The sequence below is a fragment of the Eulemur rufifrons genome, chromosome 3, assembly GCF_041146395.1.
Source record: "Eulemur rufifrons isolate Redbay chromosome 3, OSU_ERuf_1, whole genome shotgun sequence".
Lineage (NCBI taxonomy): Eukaryota > Metazoa > Chordata > Mammalia > Primates > Lemuridae > Eulemur > Eulemur rufifrons.
The window spans coordinates 69,795,972-69,818,633 of record NC_090985.1 but is presented as its reverse complement, the minus strand read 5'-3'; the positions used below and the strand labels follow the sequence as shown (position 1 = coordinate 69,818,633).

At 36.9% G+C, this 22,662-nt stretch overlaps 1 protein-coding gene across 1 annotated transcript in view; it reads right to left on the bottom strand.

Moving 5' to 3' along the window:
* Positions 1-22,662, bottom strand: part of MMP16 (matrix metallopeptidase 16) — a 264,340-nt gene that overhangs the window by 66,748 nt on the left and 174,930 nt on the right. Inside the window, exons 5-6 of the mRNA XM_069466260.1 lie at positions 15,984-16,145; positions 14,042-14,253 (exon numbers count right to left, since the gene is read on the bottom strand). Coding sequence (XP_069322361.1) covers positions 14,042-14,253; positions 15,984-16,145 — 374 coding nt within the window. The remainder of the gene's footprint in view (positions 1-14,041; positions 14,254-15,983; positions 16,146-22,662) is intronic.

The window sequence follows — 22,662 nt, the reverse complement described above, 5'->3', positions numbered from 1 at the left end:
TCTTTCTTAACACTGCTAATAATTTCAGCATTTTGTCTGTTGATGTTCTTGGGATTTTTCAAGTGGACTATCACATAATTTGCAAATAATTATAGCTTTCACACCTATTTTATTTTAAAGATTAAACTTGTAAGACCCTCTTTTGAAAGATAAAATAAACAAATGCTTCTAAGAGGTTTTGAAGACCTGGATGAATGTTTAAATAAGTCCACATAATCCACAAAGCACAATGATAATCACAACACAGTTAACTGAAAATTAAAAACAGAGAATAGCAAGAATAAAGTCCAATTTTTGCTTTAAGAAAGTAATATATAAGAGGTCAGAAGTAGCACATTCACAAATGTCAAATATGAAGGAAAAAATTAGAAAAGTGTTTTCAAAGTTTTAAAATAAAAACTACCTTTTATGTGCAGTACAAATCTTGAAACTAAACTCTGCTTATTTATCTTGAATTAATATGTGTTCTAAAGCATGAATTGTGAATATGAGCACTTTCTACATAAAAATATCAATATAAAAAGATAAAATAGGGAGAAAATAGCAAGATGGTAAACTAGAAGCAGCCTGCACAATGCTGCTCTCACAGAGGGAACTGAAAATGGTGAATAGATACCCACCTTTGGATCGATGAGAATCTGTAGAGGGAGAGGAGGTGGGGGTGAAGTGAAGATAAATGTGGGACAAGCTGCTCAGCAGGACTGGAGGTAATTAGGGAAGGCACCTACACTAGGAAAGGTAAAGAGGAGAAAAGCCCAGACTCCACGTTTCCCCTGAGGATACTGCAACTGGAGTGGTGGGAAGGTCCCTCCACTGCAGCAGGCCTCCAGACTGAGAGACCCGACTGGAGGCTGTGCAGCTGCATTGTTCTGGAGGGAAGGGACAGCCAGCTTGTGACCCCTGGGCATTGTGGCTGGCACCACTGTAATATCCTAACTCCAGATTGCCCAGGGCTCAGATCTTGACTGCAGCCTCCCTTTTAATCCTACCAGGCAGGGAGGGAGCAGGGAATCCTGGTGTTCCTGTGCACCCCATGGGCAGATGACATGTGCACCTCATTCTGTCTCTTCTACTAAGGGGTCCTGGGTAGAGCAGAAGACTAAGGGCCTGTACCTGCTGCTGTGGCCTGGCCGATCTTGCTCAGCCACACTTTCTGGGGGACCCCGGTAGAACACATGCCTGTAGCCCTTGCTGCCCACTGCTCATTGCCAGGGCAGCTGGACTGCTACCACCACTGCTGCTTGCTGCTTGAAAGGCTCCGAGTGGGCCAGAAGCCATCACAGCCACAGCCTTTGGATCTGGGTGGTCTGTATGCCATGGACTGGTACCATACTACAGAGACACCCTCAGGACTATGTCCCATCCCGCCTGTGTGCCCCAGCCCACAGCTGCGCTGGCCCTTGCATGTGAGTGCCATATTCCATGGACCTGCTCTATCTTGAGTAAGTGCCCTGCCCTGCAGGTCCAATCTGTCAGGGGGTCCTCCTCTACCCCATGTGTGAGCTGTGAACTGCTGGCCCACTCTGCACCTGAGGCCACTCCACCCCAGGTCCCATGGGCCTGCAGGGCCACTATGCCCCGAGTACCTGCTACACCCTGTGGTGCATGCTGTGTGGACCTTGCCCAGCCCATGCATATGGCACCTTGGCTGCCCAGACCTGCAAATGTGTGCACTATGCCCAGTGGATCTCCTCCATCCCCCACACACACCTTGTTCTGTTGGCCAACTCCATCCCGTGTGCACATCTAGTACCAGGGCTGGCCCTGTCACAGCAGCCAGGTGACAAACACAGAAGAACAGGAAAGATGTAGGAGACCAACAGCATTGAAGGCTCACTGTGCATCTGCCTCTCCTGCCTGGTCAAGCTTCCAGAGCAGGATCCAAGCATACTATCCAGGAACCCAACCCTATCTTCACTGAACAAGAGAGGTCTCAGCAGAGAAGAATAGGTGTACCATGTCTGCTATCTGTTTTGAGCTGAGACAAACGGCCTCAGATGAGGAGGCACCAGCATACAAACTCTAGCAACATGAAAAAACACACTGTCTTGCCACCCCTAAAGGATCACAATAGCTCTCCAGTTATGAGCTCCAATCAAAAAGAAATTGTTGAAATGACAGATGTGGAATTCAGACTATGAATGGCAAGTAAGATGAATGGAATTAAGGAGATGATAAAGAACCATCTCAAAGAAACAAAAAAACAAAATTCAGGACATGAATGAAAAATTCACTAGACAGATAACATTAGAAAAGATGTAACAGAACTTAAGGAAATGAAAGCGTCATTTAGGGAACTGCAAAATACAGCAGAAAGCTTCAACAGCAGACTAGACTAAGCAGAAGAAAGAATTTCAGAGCTTGAAGACAAGAATTTTGAAGTAACCTAGTCAGTAAAAAATGCAGGAAAAAGAACAAAGAAGAATGAATAATCACTGAGAGAAATACAGAATTATGCAAAGCAAACTAATATATGAATTACAGGTATTCCTGAGGGAGAAGAAGAAAAAGCAGTAAGAATGGAAAACTTATTTGAGAGAATAATAGAGCAAAACTTCCCTGATTACACTGGAGGTTTAGAAGCCAGATGCAAGATGGTCATCGAACACCGGGAAGATTCATAGCAAATAGAACATCACCAAGATACACAGTCAGACCAAAGTCAAAGTGAAGGAGATAATCCTACAAGCTGCAAGATGAAAACAAGTTACTTACAGGAAAACCCATCAAACTAACAGCAGACCTCCCAACAGAGACCTTTCTAAGCCAGAAGGGACTGGGGTCCCATTTTTAGTCTTCTTAAATAGAATAAATGCCAGCCAAGAATTTTTTATACTGAAAATTTAAGTTTTATAAATAAAGAAGTAACATCTTTCCCAGACAAGCAAACATTAAGGAAAGTAGTCACCACTAGACCTGCCCTACAGGAAATGATTAAAAGTGCTCTATACATGGAAAAGAACACTGATACCCACTAACATAAAAACTCCCAAAAGTTAAAGCTCACAACCCTTACAAAAGAGTAACACAAGGGAGAAAACAAAGAAACTAGGTATCATTCAACATGATAAATGAACAGTATCTCACATATCAATAACAACATTGAACGTAAATGGTATTAGTGCTTCATTTAAAAGATAAAGACTGGCTGAATGGATAAAAAAACACAATTAAGCATCTGCTATCTCCAAGAATCACATCTAACTCACAAGGATACTCATAGACTGAAGGTAAAGGAATGGAAAAAAATATTCTACATGAATGGAAACCAAAAGCAAACAGAAGTACCTATTCTCATAGCAGAAAAAATAGACTTTATATTAACAGTGGTAAAAAAAGACAAAGATGGTCCTTATATAATAAAAAATGGAGGCCAGGCGCAGTGGCTTACGCCTGTAATCCTAGCACTATGGGAGGCTGAGGCAGGAGGATCGTTTGAGCTCAGGAGTTTGAGACCAGCCTGAGCAAGAGTGAGACCCCGTCTCTACTAAAAATAGAAAGAAATTAGCTGGACAACTAAAAATATATAGAAAAAAAAAATTAGCCGGGCATGGTGACACATGCCTGTAGTCCCAGCTACTCGGGAGGCTGAGGCAGGAGGATTGCTTGAGCCCAGGAGTTTGAGGTTGCTGTGAGCTAGGCTGATTCCACAGCACTCTAGCCTGGGCAACAGAGTGAGACTCTGTCTCAAAAGAAAAAAAAAAAAAAAGGAGCAATTCAGCAAGAAGATATAATAATCCTAAATATATATGTACTGAAAACAGGAACTCCCAGATTCATAAATAAAATAGTACTACATCTAAGCAAAGAAGAAAAGAGCAACACCATATTTGCTGCATACTTCAACACTCCATTGAAAGAACTGGACAGATCACTGAGGCAGAAGATCACCAAAGAAACACTGACTTAAATAGGACTCTCGAACAAATGGACCTAACAGACATCTATAGAACATTCTTCCCAAAAATTACAGAATATTCATTCTTCTCATCAGAACATGGGACATTTTCCAAGATAGATCATATGTTAGCCCACAAAATAAGTTTAAACAAATACAGAAAAATTAAAATCATTCCATGTATCTTCTAGGATCACAGTGGAAAAAAACTAGAAATCAACTCAAAGAACTCTCAAATCTACACAAGTCATGGAAATTAAACAACCAGCTATGGAACGATCCTTGGGTCAATGATGAAATTAAGATGGATGAAATTATAGATGACACAAACAAATGGGAAAATATCCCATGCTCGTGGATTGTTGAAATATCCATACTGAATAAAGTGATTTATAGATTCAGTGCAATCTCATCAAAATACCTGTGTCATATTTCAAAAATCTAAAAAAAAAATTCTGTTTCATTTGGAACAACAACAAAAAAAGCAAAAACAAAAACAGAAAACCCACCTGAATAGCCAAGGCAATTAAGCAAAAAGAACAATTCTGAAGGCATCATATCACCTGACTTCAAATTCTACCACAACGCTATAGTAACCCAAACAGTGTGGTACTGGTATAAAAGTAGAGATATAGACAATGGAACAGAATAGAGAACACAGAAATAAGACCTTCTATCTACAACCAACTGATCTTTGACAAAGCAGACAACACAATGGAGAAAGGAAGCCCTACTCAATAAATGGTGCTGGGAAACGAGATAGCCACATGTAGAAGAATGAAACAGGACCCCTATCTCTTGCCATATACAAACATTAATTTAAAATGGATCAAAGATTTAAATGTAAGGCATGAAATCATAAGAATTCTAGAAGAAAATGTAGGAAAAACTCTTCCAGACATTGGCCTAGGCAAAGAGTTTATGACTAAAACTACAAAGGCAAATACAACAATAATAAAAATAAATGGAAATTAATTAAGTTAAAAAGCTTCTGCATGGCAAGGGAAATATCCAGCAGGTAAAACAGCAACTTACAGAATGTGAGAAAATATTTGCCAATCAAACATCCAACAAAGGACTAATATCGAGAATCTGCAAAGAACTCAAACAAATCAGCAAGACAAAAATGAAAAACCCCATCAAAAAGTGGGCAAGACATGAACGGAAGTTTTTTCAAAAGAAGATAGACACATGGACAACAAGCATATGAAAAAATGCTCAACCTTACTACTCATCAGGGATATGCAAATTAAAATCACAATGAGATATCACCTTACCCATATCAGAATGGCCATTATTAAAAAGTCAAAAACCAATAGATGCCGGTGTAGAGATAGAGAGAAAGGAATGCTAACACACTGTTGGTGGGATTGCAAATTAGTACAACCTCTAGAGAAAACAGTATGGAGATTTCTCAAAGAAATAAATATATACTTGCCATTTGATCCAGCAATCCCACTACTAGATATCTACTCAAAGGAAAAGAAGTCATTTTATCAAAAAGGACACCTGCACTTAAATGCTTATTGTAGCACAATTATAATTGCAAAGACGTGGAATCGACCCAAGTGCCCATCAATTCATGAACGGATATAGAAAATGTATATATACCATGGAGTACTACTCAGCCATAAAATGAATGAAATAATGTCTTTTATAGCAACTTGGATGGAACTGGAGGCCATTATCCTAAGTGAAGTACCTCAAGAATGGAAAAACAAACACCACATGTACTCTCTAATAATTGGGAACTAAATTGTGGGCACACACAGGCACTAAGAGATATAAGGGACATTGGAAACCAAGAAGGAGGGAGAGTTGGAGGTGGTGAGGGGTTAAAAACTTACCTAATGGGCACAATGAACATTATTCTGGTGATGGGCACACTAAAAGCCCCAACTTAAGCATTATACAAGGCATCCATGTAACAAAAACATTTGTACCTTTCTAATATTTTGACATAAATAATAACAAAAAATAAAATATAACATAGTTAAAATAAGAGACAGAAAAACATACACTTTTTTCCCTGAAAGGACTTGGATTATTAATAAATCTATAGCAGGCAGATTAATATTGAGATGGAGTAGAAGTATTTTCAAATTGAACCTCAAGTAATATAATTACAGAAAACCTTTTGTCATGATTATACAGAATTACCCTGTCCATTATTCTAAATTTATTTCAAAATAAAATGTATATGATAAAATATGAATTTCCAAAATATGTATCATAAAGCATATATTAAATGTTCTATTTTATACTATTAAAATAATTTTTGTATCCAAATATATGTCAAAATTTTTAAACTCACACAAAAACAAAGTGATTGAGAAGGAAATTGGAAACTCAAGTGACTGTGAATACATTCCTACTGAATAATACTTGCTTCAATAGCTAAGCAGTAAGAAAATGTCAATTAAAAAATTTAAAGGTTTCAAGGAGAAATCTTAAAACATAATTGAATACAAATATTTTTAAAATCAATTAATATTTACACTAAAATGCAGTATTACACATAATTCCAGTTGCTTTCTAAAATGCTTACTAAAATATTCAAAAGACTATGATTTTATACTACAAGGAAATTTTAATTAATTCTCTACTTACAGTATCTTGGCGATTGCTCTCTTTGCTTCTATGTGAATCTAAACCCAATTACAATACACTATTAATATTATCAGGTGACACTTGCTGGCAGTACAGAATTGAACTGTGACTTGGAGTAATTTTAGATTACCCTGTGGTGTGTGATTTCTCTAAGTATTTTTTTGTTTGTAAAATACTTTTTGGATTCTCTACCAACAAAGTATTTTCAATCATTTCAGCAAGTAAAATAATATGATATGAACAATAACAACAAACTATTCCATTTCTTTCCTTTTAACCATGGGAATTAAAACCATTTTCTATCATTTTTATTCAGCTAAATGTTATTTTTAAAAATAATTTCAAATAGAATTATAATTAGAGTTAATGAATATAATGAATAGTTCAAAATGCTGAGTCTGACTTGCTACATATTAGCTACCATTTCCTGAGCTCACAATATACCTGTGATTCAATTTATTAGCCATTATACAGATGTGAAAAGTTAAGTTCAGAGATATTTAACAAATATTTGTCTACTATGTTCAGGGCTCTGTGCAATTCAGCATTCAGTAAGAATGTTACAGTCCTTATTTGGAGCCTATAGCAAGTGGGATCTGACTCTTAAATCTGTCTCTAATGTCTAAGAATTTCAGGAGTATCTTACCCAAATTTAACGAGTGACACACAACTATGCCACAGGAATGAGTCACATCACTAAGTTGAGAGCTGGGAAAGAATTCTAAGTATAAAAGAAAAATCCACCCCATTATTTGGGGTTACAAAATGCCATAATGTATATAACTCAAATAAACATTTTTTAAACTCTGCAAATATTGTTGTTCCGTTTCACATACGTAGCCTCATGTAAACTTGTGTAGCAACAGTCTGGACAGGAATAGAGATTGAGGACATCTTTCTGTTACTTTACATACAGTAGCAAATCTGGAAGATAAGTGAATATTTGGTATTTGACTAAGAAAGACCTATAGAGCCACAGTGTCTAAAATGTTCCAGAAACAACAAAGAGAAGTGTTGGAATTGAGGGAGTAAAAATGACCAAAATAAGGCAGAGAAGGTAAGATCAGAGAGGTAGGGGGAAATGAGCTGATCACATAATCTTGTGGGTAACTGAAAGAACTTTGACTTTTATTCGGACTCAGATATTAAAGGGTTTTCAGCAGTGGAGTGGTATGATCTGATGCATGCTGTTGGAGTATCATTCTGCACGCGGTATTGACAATAGACTGGAAGGAGGGGGCAAGGGCAGAAGCAGAAAAACCCATTCGGAGGATATCACAATATTCAAGCTGAGATGTGAGGGTACCTAGGACTGGGATGGTAGAAGTGGACAGGGAGAGGAGTGGCCAGCTTCTTCAATTGCTTTGAAGATAGAACCCAACAGGATTCACTGATGAATCAATCACATACGGACATGAGGGAAAGAAAACAGTCAAGGTTGATTTCAAGATTTTCTCTTAAATAAATGGAAAATGGAATCCTCATTATCTTAAATGAGGAATGGAGAAGCTGAAGGAGTAGGTTTGTGAAAGAAGATAAGCAGCTCAGTTAAGTATGTTGAATTCGGCATCTGAGTGGAGGGGTCAAGCAGGAACTTGCACAGGCAGCTCTCAAGGGCTTAGTCATGGACGGCACTTCTCTAAGCCTACAGGTCTCTGTCTTGGAACTTTCAAAGCTGACCAAATAAATACAATCAGCCTGGTAATTCGACATTTTGAATTTTCTCCTTATTCCTGACCACACTACTGGTTGAGAAGTCACCATCTGGACCCTGGGGTTGTTTCTACTATTTTATTTTTCCCATGTTCAACTCAGTATTCTCTCATGTATAAAAAAGGCTATTACTCTTCTGCTGTGTGGGCTTCAACTTAAAGGAATAAATTCTGACTGATAATTATATACTGCCCATTCTCTAATGGGATTTAAGCATTTTAAGGAGAGGAAAAACATTTATTTTCAACTTCTTTTAATTCCAAAAGTTACATGTCATATATATTGAAAAAGTTCAATATACACTTGAAAATATGAACAAATATTCTGTGTGTGTGATGTGACACAGTTATACAAGTGACGTGAGAAAGGCATGGTTCCAGATTGCAAGGGTGCTATAGACCTGAATCAGAGGAATATATAGCAAAGGAAGAAAAATGTAAAAATAAAATCAATGAAAGGAGTAACTCATGGTCCATGGGTAGACATTTAGCACAGAATAAAAATAAATTGGTATTAAATACCAAGAGGTAAGAAGCTACTGAACAAAAGAGACAAGAGATTCAATGTTGACCAATTGTGAAGGGTTTAGTCACAAATCAATATTATGGACATAAACTGAGGGCAAAATTGTATACCTCTAAATTATCTCTTTCAACAAGCATCTCTTCTCTCTCTGTCTCTCTCTCTCTCCCTCCCTCTCCTTCATCCTCTTTTGTATAAAACCTCTCCTTTTATGAAACAAAACCACCTTCCTGCCAAATGAAATTGGGCCAGGTCCTGTACTCACTTGTAACTATGATTCTTCAGTAGAATTAAGTAGGTGGTCATAAATGAAGATGGTCATGTCTAAGAATAAACAGTTTTGTGATAAATTAACAGACAAGAATTTGACAAAGAAAAGGGAACCAAATGGTATCTGCTTTGGCTTGATTTTTTTGGTAAATGATGAACAGCTTTCCTAATAAGGGCCATTAGCCTTGCTTTTCTAGATTAATTGAGAAGACACTATACTTCTTTGAATGTTGTTTCACAGTAGTGTTGCCTCTTCAAACACCTTCTGGGAGAGGTAATACCTTTCTAGTTTAAAGCACTGGCCTCTGCTTGTTCCCCTTGATATAAAGAACTGATCAGTAGTCAAAGGGAACTACCCCCCACCCCCTCCTTTTTTTTTTTTTTTGCACTAAAGGAACTCTGGGTGCTGGTTACAGTGTTTCTTCCATCCCAGCTTCAAAAGAATATAGTTACCATTATATGCATTTTTTCATACATAGTAAAATATTGTGTACCGAAATATATTCTGTACAAATTTGGCTAATTCTGCCTTCTACTTTCTTTCACACCACAAAATAAAATATTCAGTGTTTTTATCTTGTAGTCCAAAGGCACCTTCAGAGTATTCATTTGAACAATCAGATCTTGCTATTGTCAGCTTAGTTACAACAGCTTACATTCTTCAGGGAGTGGTCTTAAAATCACCTTCTCTAAGTAAGGACAAAGCTTCTTTTGTTAGTGTTATTTTGTTTCTTTGTTCCTAGGCATTTTGTTTTGATTTGCATTTCCTTGCTTTAGGTGGTTTACATTCCCCAAAGATTATGAAGCCGCATTGCTTAAATTTCTCATGCATAAGGGCAGAAGATACACACACTCACACACACATACACACACATATACACAAATATATACTCCCCCCCATATATATATATCCCTCATCACCTACAGAAACACATATCCAGGTGAACTCACTTTAAATAAATGGATGCCTGAAAAGCTCAATGTAAATAAAATCTTCTGGAGGAAGCTTGCTATCAAAAAGAATTACACTGAGATTCCTATTATAGAGAAAGGTTTCTTTCCTGATGATACTACCTTTTGCTCATATCTAGATTTTCTTATTTTTTGTTTAAAAAATGACAAGGAATAACAATAGCAAGGAATAACAACTTATGAGAATGAAATACTTTCAGGAATTTCATTTGGTTGATTACTTTTGCATAAACATGATACTAGCTATAGTTTGATTATGTCATCATTATATCGATATCCCTATTCATTAGCACTGAGCACTATGAAACTCACATAAACTAATCTCTGGTTTGGAGAAGTAAAAATCTAGTTTTGGAACACATTTCAATAAGAACAAATTAGAGAAGACAGAAATTAATAACATGCTAATTGGATATAGAGAATAAATATAAAAATCACTAGAAAGCTTTTGGATTCAAGAAGTGGTCAGAGAAGATGTGACATCTGGAAGATGCTCAGGAGGGAAGGTTTGGATAAGCAGAGGCTTGTGAAGAAGCCTCCATACATTAAAACTAAGGGAAAAATGAGGGTTGAATGGGTAAGGGTTGAGGAGATGAAGAGGTTCCTAACTTTGTAGTAAAGAAAAGTAGAAAATCAGTTTACATTTGTAAGAGTGAGACCAAACAATGGGCAATACTAAACATATATGAAGAGAGAGTCAATAAGAAGCAAAGATATCGGCCGGCCGTGGTGGCTCACGCCTGTAATCCTAGCACTCTGGGAGGCTGAGGCAGGTGGATCCTTTGAGCTCAGGAATTTGAGACCAGCCTGAGCAAGAGCAAGACCCCGTCTCTACTAAAAATACAAGGAAATTAGCTGGACAACTAAAAATATATAGAAAAAATTAGCCGGGTGTGGTGGTGCGTGCCTGTAGTCCCAGCTACTCGGGAGGCTGAGGCAAGAGGGTAGCTTGAGTCCAGGAGTTTGAGGTTGCTTTGAGCTATACTGACGCCAGGGCACTCTACTATAGCCCGGGCGACAGAGTGAGACTCTGTTTCAAAAAAAAAAAGCAGCAAAGATATATAAAAAAAAAATGCTGTGTATACTAAAGAAAAATCAAAAAGGCAAGAAGACCAGCCATGGAGCAATGGCATTAATTTAGACATGAAGGTAGTCTAGATTAAGTAGATACAGAGGGAGAATTAGGAAACCAGTAGTCATTACCAAGGAAAATCAGAATTCCGGGCTGTCATGTGTATACAATCTCATATCCTTCCATAAGATTTATGCGTAGAACCTCTGTTTGAAGCCTCTCACCCACCTGTACCCCCTGGAAACTAGAACGTAAGCTCCAAGAAACCAGGGTCTAGCCTGTTTTGTTCACTGCTACATTGTCAGTGACTAAAACAATGTCTGATGTATAGTAGGTCAACAAATATTTCTTGAATATTTACCATTTCAAAATATAGTTTCAAATCTTTCTTTTGAAACTTTCCCCAGTTCTTTCAGGTAACAAAGCAACAAACCTTAGCAGGAAAAACATGGATTTTGGAATCAAGTAGACCTGTGTTCAACTACTGACTGCTACTTATAAGCGTTTTAACTTGGACTAACTAAACTTTTCTGACTTTTCACTTTTCTTATTTGTAAAGCAGAATATTATCCATCTTGCAGTGGTGTTACGAGGCTCAGAAATTATACATGTAGGCCCAGCATACATCCAGGCACACATTGGTTACCCAATCTATGATAGCTATTATCTAAGAGCAAGGATCACTCAATCAAGCTCTCTTTACAGCTATCCAGTGTTGTATATATCTGAATTATAGCATTTATCACTTTGCATTAGATGGTATCAGGTCTATCTTCTCTCCTTTCATACACAAACTTTTTACTACATCATTCATTTCTTTAATGCACCTAAAAAATTTCCCTCAAAATTCATCACAAGCCCCATCCAGTAAAATCTCTTGTTTGATTAGACTTCAGTACTCTCTCTTTGTTTTACACTCATAACTTTGACTCTTGTATCTTAAAAGTATTTATGTTCATATTTGTCTTCATTCCTGAAATATGAGCTCTATAAAGACAGTGATGTTAGCTTCTATTCACACATTCTTGGTGCCTACAGATGAGATAAATATGAAAGTTATGAAGTTTTGTGACACTATATCTGTTAGGCAAGTGGAAATGAAGAAGAATCCTATGCCCATTGAAAGATGTTATCTTCAACAGAAATTATTCTTAAAATGAGAACATTAATTCTTAGTAATTTCTTAGTAATTACTGAACAAAATTAAACTCAGACAGGAACTTGTCCTGTCATGAGTTTTGATTAAGAAATTCAAGATAATCTGACAGTTTAGGGAAGCAGGTCTTATTTATATTTTTTATATACCTGTTTTAATATTGAAAATAGTGGCTATTGCATTCTACCTGAGTTGAATTTATGCACTTTTTATTGGTTCCTGATTCCAAGAAGCAGTGATCACAGGACCTCATTTTGTCAGTCAACAGCACTTACTGAGTTTCTACAATGTACAGAGCAAAGAGGCTGGTGAAACTGATCACTACCTATGAAATCAGCAATCTGTTTACAAGGACAGGAATAATGAAAAAGACTGTACCTAGGGTCATTTTCACATCGTATTCTCAGATAAGGTTGATACTTTAGTGATATGATTATGATATCAAGGCATAAAGCTGCAATATTGAAATTCAGTCAAAACAGTGAAACAAAACCCTTCAGTTTTCATATGGTGGTTGGATTTTATTTTCATTTCAACTAGTTGCTATGGGCTTAGCCACAATGAGTAATGATATATACACACATATATGTGTGTATGTATATTTATGTATATGTGTGTATATATATGTATTTTTAAAGTAAATTTTTCTTTACTCTTGAATCTAAATTTATGAATCTATTTGAAATTAACTGGTGATATCTAATTAAACACTGCAGGGCATTTATAGAATTCAAAAATCTATTCATGCAGTTGAAGAAAGACATTGATTTTTCTTAGAAAGCATGATGCTCTTAAGCATATTATATCAAATCCAGATATTATTTTTCAATAAAGGAAATAGAGTACTTTGTCTACTAAAATTTATATAAAATCTATATTTTTAAAGTATAGACTCTGGTAGACAGGAAATTCTGAATAAGTAGAACAATACTTCATTATGTATTGATTCATGTCTACCAAAAATGAGACCACATTATTTTATTTTTAAGTGAATGATATTGGTAAAATGTGGCTATTGTAATACTCTAATGCCAACAGATAAACTTATATTCTTCATTATTCTTTAATATTGGTTTATATATATTGGGGGAGACAATAATTTTTCAGTATTACACTATATTCACCTTTCAATATTATATAATTTACTTTTGGTACACAGTTTATTAGTGTTTTTGTCTGAGAACTCAATAACATTAAGAAGGACATTTAGCAAAGGTAAAATTGGTTTTAGCTTGTAACCTTTTTAAAAAGTAATATAAATTAGGTAGCTATAACTGCCTCACAACATGCAAACAACATCATGCATATGTAAAGTCAAAATGATAATCTCATAGAGGAGATTTTACTCAAATGGTTACCAGGAGACCCCAAACAAAATGACCAATACTCCTCCAGAAAAACAATGCATTAATTTTCAAATGAAATTATAGGGATCACATAAAGATGTGTAAACCAAAGATACAATAGCTGCAGTGTGCCTGCAAGTGGCTAAGCTCCCAAGCAAATCATCCCTATTAGCTCCTATTCATGATTTAAATTATGCTATTTTATCTCTTCATAACATGCGGTATTTTTTTTACCCTCACATTTCTAGGCATTTGAGCTTCTGCTGACATAAATGCATTTCCAAAATAGAACATTACAGCAATCTTCTGCTAGACATTTAAGCCCATTTGTGCATTTATTTTTCAAAATGCCTTTTTTGAACCTTCTAACTGTGAGAGGGCTGGGAAGGTAGTGTTAGAATGAATGAAAACTTGTTTTCTAAAGTGACACTAGACACTTGATCTACCGTTAAAAAAAAAAAAAAAAAATCACAGCCTCCTACCTTGAAAACAAACATCTCACGGCGAAGAATAGCTAGTGTGTTAAAGTTCCCATCACAGATGTTGGGTTTGGCTCCAGGATAGGAGGGTCTGCCGGTGGGAGGCCGAGGAGGTTTTGGCCTGTCATTTTTCCTTGGGTCAGCCGGAGGAATAGAGCGGTGTGGGGGCACTGTCGGTAGAGGTCTTGTAGGTGGAGGGATCTTGTCAGGTGGACCTTTTGAAAATATGAGGACAGTGCTTGGCTCACTTAAAACTGGAATAATGCTGGAAAACATGCTACAGAGAACAATCCCTTATCAGCAGAGGGCACAGACTAAGTGAGCTAAGAGGTCTGTAAGATCATGTATTTTCTGAAGAAACAAACCATCTTACCCAACAAACCATTGCCAAGTCTGTCTGAAGCTGTCCTTATCATGCTAGTTTCTGGATCCAAGTAACTAGGCTTTCTTTGTTAATTTTTAATGATTTTTTTTTATAGCTTCATCACAGTCCTTTTTGGGAAAGCTGCTTTCAGATCTTTTTTGGAAGTAGGTGGTGTATAAATAATAAATAAATGAAAATGAATACTGGAGCCATGCATGTGAGCCTCACCAAATTAATCCTAGATCTCGACAGACAATGATTCTATGCAAGTATTTCCGAAGATAAACATTAACTAATCAGAGTTTATTCTACCCTATGTCTCCAACCATATAACCTCTTACTGATTTTCACTTTTCTTCTAATGAAATGTTTTGACAAATTGCTGGAAGAATGTTGCATTTAAATACTGAATCTAAAACACCTATTGATTAAAGCACCACCAGTAAAATATTAATGTGAAGAAGTATGTCTCAAAAGAGGCTTCTAAATCAAGCCAAAGTTTACACATGTAATTTGGTACAGATGTTAAGCATCATTTCTCAAGGGATTTATGTCCTTTAAAAAGAAACACAGAGCTGTTCACACTTAATATTTAGGTATGAGAAGAATATTCCTTTGCAGAGCTTCAGTCTAGACTACTAATTCATGAGGTCATGAGAAAGAGACTTCTTTCAGTTAACCACTTAGGAGGAATTTCTGATGAGACACACTTAGGCACAGCATAGCTCAATTCAGCATATGAGACATTTAGCTTTGAATCTGAGACATTTCTCTCCTTTTGGTATCCCAACAAAATAAAGAGAAGCATTAAAGTTGACCTTTTTTTCAAATCTATTTTAACCCTGAGAGAATGGTTACCACTGAGATATTGAAATTGAAAAAACTAATGAATGCAAAACAAATTAGTGAACTTAAACTATGCTGTTTAAAAATGCAAATGATATCTTCCGGATAGTGGATATTAACATACAGATAGCACACATTTGTCTTTGCATTGTAAAAATAAAAGCTTCACTTCATTAATTTAGTAAAGCATATTTGCTACATGTAAATTATAAATGTCAAGTTCTTAACAATTATGTGTGAAATAAATGTCTTTATAAAGGTCAATGGTTGTATTGAGGGAGTTAGGATTATAGTAAACATGCATAATGGTCTTTCCCTTTTTCTCTTAATTTGCATTCATTGACTGAACCTCATAAATAAAAATGATATTACTATATTAGAAATTTATTTTGTGCTGTGTTAAACTTAACCACTTACTAACTTTCACTCCCTTGTTTGTTAACTTTTACTCTGAGTCAGTAAGTAATATTAGGACTTTGGGGTCAATTTGTTATATCTATCCTATGAAGGTATTTTCTGGCTCTTCAGAAGGGCTTTGTCTAGGAACTACCTAATAATCAAGTTTCACAAACTGTGAGTCAATCTATCAGTTTGTATCAAAGTCTCAGCGTCTTATGTTCTTCTTCAGTTATTTTTTCTGTCTTATATTTAGAGCAACTATCTTAACGAAGAAAACACAGTAGGAATTCTGGACCTCACTGTAGGATTAAGCAAATGGCAACAGTGGTAACCTACCATATATCTTCTGGATGCCCTGCAAATCATCATTAGGTAGTTTGAAGTTGTCAGTTTCCATGTACTGGTAAAATGGAGCCATGATGGCAGTGGGGTCATTGGAATGCTCCAATCCCAGAGCATGTCCCAGTTCATGAACTGCTACGAGAAATAAGTCATTTCCTGTGTGAATGAGAAGAAAAGAAGTTATTGTAATTAATATCCAAATACAGAATTGAAAAGGACAATTTGGTGTTATCAAAATTCACCCAAGAAAAATAGTAGGAATTCTTTACTTCAACTGTCAGTATGATTTTATCATTGGCTTTCCTACTGGCAAAGTCCAATATCCTTCTTTTAAAAAGGGGTGGGGGGAGGAGGTGGTGATGATGAAGTCAGAAGTTTAGAAACTAGAAGGGAAGAACAAAGAATAAAAGTTGAAGAAAGAATCTCATCATCAGAAACTGATACTACTGTTAAAATATCCTCCCGATTATAAAGCATACAATATACAACATCTCACTTTTGTAAGCTTCACATTTAATATAATTCTAACAACTCAGTAAAAAACATAGGGCAGATACCATCCTTACTTTTATACAGATGAGTAAATTAAGGCACAAAGGTGACAAGTCTTGTCAAGAGCAGCAGATTTTTGTATTTACAAAGCTGTGATCGGAACTCAAGTTATTATGACTTGTAGATTCAAGCTGTAATTTCTTGCTAGCTGAGAATATAGGAATATAGTAGTATAAAATAAAAGCCATTGGCAAATAGTCATACTAACTGGAATTCTAATCCTAGCCCTATAAATACCAATTCTAATCAAGTCATATGTTTACCTTAGAGCTGTTGTTTCTTACCAAAAATTCCTACCTGAGGTAAACTTGACCAGTGAAGTCTATTTAGTAAAAACTCTACAGTGATAGTTGACTTGACTTTGTGCAATCACACCCCTACTCATGACCTCTACATGTTGTCCACTCCTGGGTTATCATAGCTATACTCACTATGAGGAAAAGAGGTGGTCCTACACCTATATTTGTTAATTATAAAAATTTGGTTGGACCATATGGGTATCAAATAGTTGGGGCTATATATTTCTATGAGTTATGTTTCTAAGTGAAAAGTTTAACATGATTAAACACCAAGTGTAAAATTCACATGGATGACTTGCTAGTAACGCACATAATTTAAACGAGTATCACTTTTAGGAAAACTCCTTTTCAACCTTTTTCATAATGTACTGTGATAATTCTCTTGGGAGGAATATTTTTGGACCCCAAAGCGAGGTGAATGACTAAAATTTTTCCCCCCCTTGGAGTAGTCTGTCATAGAGGAATGAAATCATGAGTCTGATTCTGTATATGACATTAGGATATCAAAAATGAGCCACTGGAACAATACTTCCAGGGGCCTATCCCAGTAAAAAAAATTAATGAAACATGGTTAATGGGTAAACTCTAGGGAGCCTATTATAGTCATAGGAGGAGGAGGGGAAAAAAAAAACAAAAGCAGAAGGAAGGAGGAAGTTGTTCATCAAGAAATGTGGAAACTCTGCCACCGTTTGCAAGTATGTAATTTAGGGAGAAGAAATCTAAGCATTGTGTCTCAGAGGATACTCACAGGTGAGAGAAAGAAGGGAAGGAAAAGAAGCTGCAGTCATTTTAAGAGACAGAACATCTAACTCCAACTCTAAAATGAATGCCTTTGTGATTTCAAATCAGACATACCTTTGCTAAGACACAAGTCTGATATCAATGAGGCTTATCGCTACCCCAAAGAACATGGTATAAGGGGTAGAAGGTCAGCTTCTGAGCATGTCCATACCTAGAAGATATGAGTAAACCTTGGCTGGAACGTGCTATCACTGGACTACAAGCAAAAGGAAATCTTCCTTAAGAGAATATCTAATGGCAAAACAAAGATCCATCAAGCAGAAAAAGGACCAACAAAAATCAAGGCAGTTAATCGAAAAGCAGGACACTCAAGAGCTGGTAGTCTTGTTTACCATGAAAAGACAGTCACAATGGAGCTCAGCAAGAAGACGGTGCTGATTGAGAAAATCATTTTAGACCTTCTTGGTCTTCTTTTGGGAAAATTGATAGAATTTCTTGGTCAGAAAGTCCCAATGTGGACTTACAGGGATTGTGTCTTGCTTTTATTCTTCAAAAGAAAAAAAAATTGCAAACTTCATCAGCTTCCTCCTTATGTATCAGATCCCCTTCACTAGAAAAGAAGGACCCTAAAATCTGTTCCTAGATAAACGTGTAGGAATACTGCTTTCAGTCATCTGCTAAACTTTTGGCTGGTAGCCTAGCTGAATTATTAAAATGACTTCAAATCTCTCAAAAGAAAATAATCTCTTGGTCACAATTTTTTTTTCTTTTTTGGCTAGGAAGAGAAATAGAAAAAGGCAATAACAACACAGATCTAACAGCAAACGGATCCAAACAGCCAAAGCCATTTCATTTCATGTATCTGTTTTCTTCAGATCATTCAATTTTTTCCTAAGCATCATTTCCAATGGTGGAGTCACTCCTTGCTTAAGGAATAAAGGTTTTAGAAGAAAATTAATAGGATTGGGATGTGAACTTGTGACCTTTTGAGTATGCCACAGCACTTTTAATCAGAAATACTGGCCAAGGGCTCTAAGTAATTACCATTCTTCAGATGATTGGCAATAATGTAATTAAACCTTACTTGCAGTTCACAATAGTTTAAAAGGGTAAGTTGTAAATAAAGTATCACGCTGTGATTTGAATTCCACTAGGAACAAAAGTTGTTGGCACATGATGAGTTTTAGACAATTAAAATGCATCAGACCTCTCTTTCCTAATGATGAAAATAATAACTGCTCTTGTAACTTATCATTAATTCACATTATTTGAAATTCTCAATTGTAATATGCCTTGATTTTATCACCATGCAGGCAACAAAGGAGAAATCAGCCTCCTGGTTCTTAAGACAGAAATAGTACTTGCTTCTTTTGCAAGATTTTGAGTTTTGAGTTTGTTGCTTTCAGTTGTATCTCCAATCTCCTTTCCTTTGTGTACTCCAATACAATTTCAGAATACTGAACTGTATATTATGAAAAATAATGCATTATTTATCACTTCCCTGCCATGATTATGTCTATATTTTATTCCAACCTCTTTCACCTTTCCATGCATTTTCATATGCTATTCCCTCCGCTGACATATCCTGAATGTTAAAAAATGATTATATAATATTCCAAACATAAAAATTGTTGTTTAAGTAATTCTAACATTTATAATCCTAAAAACCTACTTGAATATTAGGACATCATCAGCACTATTGAACCTATCTCTGATTTTTCTCTTATCCCACAACTTTGGCTCCCCCACTCCCTCCAAATGTAATGTAACCACATCAGACCAATCTGGTTTAACTTTTTATGGCACAAAACTGTGAGTTGTTTTTCAGTTGCCATGGACCCCCAAGTTGAAGGTCATGTAACCTGAGCAAGCCCAGATGAACCAAGTGTGCAATCAGGGGCAGAACCTAAGCGCTAGCACCAAGGAGTGGGAACTGAAGTAAGAAGCAGACACAGCATGGCAGGATCCAGGATCTAATTGGGTTGAGGCCTGGTGCTGCTCCATGGCAGGATCCAATTAAAGCCTGTCTCCTGGCATCACCACGTTGAAAGATCCAATCAGATCATGCCTCATTACCTGTGACAGTAAAGCCCGTCCTATCCCCCAGCTCTGGAGGACAGAACTGAGTCTGACTCCTGTCTCTTTGTTTTGGCTGCCTGACAATAAACATTTCTCTCTCTGAAAAAAACCTGGTTGTGCGGGGTAAGTGAACCCAGTTTGGTTCAGTTACATTAATCACTAACTTGAGTTTTGAATCTCTCATTGCCTTGTTTACATTTTTGTATTTTTATCAAATACGTATGTTTCAGTAAACTTAAGTGTTTCTTGGTATTTGAGCTTTACAAATTAGTGTCATTTTGTATGCTGTCTTCTGAAACTTCCTGACAATCAGCATTTTTTTCTAATATATATCTTCTAGCTTGACTCTTTGTCAGTCTTGGAAAATCTTATTAATCCTTTAAAACAAAACTCAAAGTCACCTCCTCCATGAAGTCTTCCCTAAATCCCCAGGTAAATTTAGTTCCTCTCCATCTGTGTATCCTTGGCCTTTCGGATGTAGCTTGATTGTAACACACACCATAATTGCCCTGACAACTTCTGATGTTCTTAATATTTACTTGCAGGTTAAATGTCTCACAGAACAAATTTGAACAGATTTGTAATTTTAAATATTTAAATACTGTAATTTTAAATGTCGAAATCCATGTCTAGAATTAAAATTCAGAAATAATCACCAAATCTTTTATTAGCAGAAATTTCTCCAGGGCTTAGTAGATGGATAGGATGGAATGAGTCTTCCTAACTCTCAGTCCTCTCAGGCTATGCAAACAGCTGGTTTCTCTAGCTGAGAAGCCAAGGAGATATGTGGGAGCCAGCCTCTGAGATGACCCCAATGGTCCTTGCCTCCTGCTCTTCACACTTACATTTTATCAAGTGTCTATCAGGTTGCCACAGCAGAATATTGTAAAAGTGATGGTATTTGACTTCCAACGTTAGGCCATAAAAGACATCCATGACTTCCATCTTCTCTCTCTCTCTCTCCTCCTGCCCGCCTCCCTCTCTTCCTCTCATTAATTGCTCTGAAGAAACCAGAGCTGTGCTATGCAAAGAGGCCTATGGTGAGGCCCATGTGGTGACAAATTGAGCTTCCTACCAACAGCCATGTGAGCAAGCTTGGAAGTGGATTCTCTAGCTCCTTCAGATGATTGCAGCTCCAGCCAACAGCAGTATCCACGAGATAGCCTCAGCCAGAACCACCTGGCTAAGCTACTCCTGGATTCCTGACCCTCAGCACTATGTGAGATAATAAATGTTTGTTATTTTAAGTTGCTAAGTTTTGGGGTAATTTTTTTGCAGCAATAAAGAAGTACTATGGGATATTTTACCAACTTAACTCTTCTCCATTTGGTTAGGATTAGGAGATAGCAAAGAAAACTGAAAACAACAGCAGAAAGAAAGCTACTCTGAAGCCCCTGTTTGTACAGTAATCCTGAGATGAAAAGGGGGCTTAAACATTGTCCAGTCCAACCACCTCTACATAACGGAAAGATTTGGCATAACCCTAAGTCTGAAGGAAAGTCTGTGACTGAAAATTTCCAAAGGTGGAAATATCGTCTATTTCCCCGTCTCGAGTGTTTTCTCAAATCTGTAACACCCGACACCTCGGTTGCACCTGTGGCACTACTCTCTCTGCATTCATGAAAAGAGCGCCACTCTCTAAGTGGTCAGGAAAACTTGTGGTTCCTGCCAGAGAGCCAGAGCAGTCGGGTAGACAGGTCTGAAAAAAGATCAGAAAAGAAACACTATTTATGGAGCATCTATTATGAACTTGCAAATGTCACTGAATTTGTCATTGAAATGTCATAACTTATACATTATTACTGTCCCTTACAAATAAAGCTCTCAGAGGCTATGGAACTTGCTCATCAGGCAGCCCATAGGAGGCAGAGTTGGTGTTTATATTCTGGGGCCCAGGTCCAGACAAGAGTTAGGTCACATCTTTGCAAGACAGAAGCTGATCTTGCGTGGATTTTCATATATCTCTTTCCAACACTACTACTCTTCCATGCAGCCTCAGAGGCTTGGTACCCTACTCTTACCTTCTCCCTGACCACCATGCCTGCCCTCAACAGTCCACCTAGGTTTAGCTGCCCCTGAGTGCCTCAAGCTCCAGAATGATCTTCTAGCTCCGGCTCTAGATGCTTTCTCCAAACTAAGTCAGACATAGTTTGATGATAAAAAATATATGGTCAGACTTCTGATGTATTTTGTTGCATATAGTATTATTATTATGCCCCAATACTTGACGAATTAAAAGAAACAAAATATTTTGTATAAAGTGTTACAAAAGTAACAGGAAAAAAATAACAGTTCATATTAATATGTGGTGAGTAGAGTAGTAGGTACTTTACATGGGTTAGTTTATCTCCTCAACACAGGTTTTTTTACTATCACAATTATACAAACTAAGAGACTAAGACTTACACAGATAATGGGACTTAACCAAAGTTACACAGTAGGTGACAGAAACTTATTTAAGCTCCCATATAGCCCAGGCTGGCAACCAAGAACTCAGTGTGCTGAGAAAATAGATTTCTCTACTGTTGCTCTAAACATCTTCTCAAGACTCCAGACTGTATATCCCAGGTGATGAGGGTCACCTTCTCAAGCCACCTTCAAAGTATATAGCTGCTGCATAAAAGCTCTTTCTAGAAGTCTGTAATAATAACAGTAACAATGGAATTAATACTAAACTTAGTATTTTAAAACTTACTATGTGTTTTAGTTTGCTCAGGCGGCATAACAAAATACCACAAACTATGTGGCTTAAACAACAGAAATTTATTTTCTTACAGTTCTAGAAGCCAGAAATCTGAGATCAGGATGTTGGCATGATTGGGTTCTGGTGAGGGCTCTTTCCCTGACTAATAGATGGCTGCCTTTTTGCTGTGTCCGTACATGGTGAACAGAGAGGGAAACGAAGCTCTCTGGAGTCTCTTCTTATAAGGGCACTAATCTCATCTACTGGGCCCCACCCTCATGACCTCATGCTAATTACCTCCCAAAGGCCCCATCTCCAA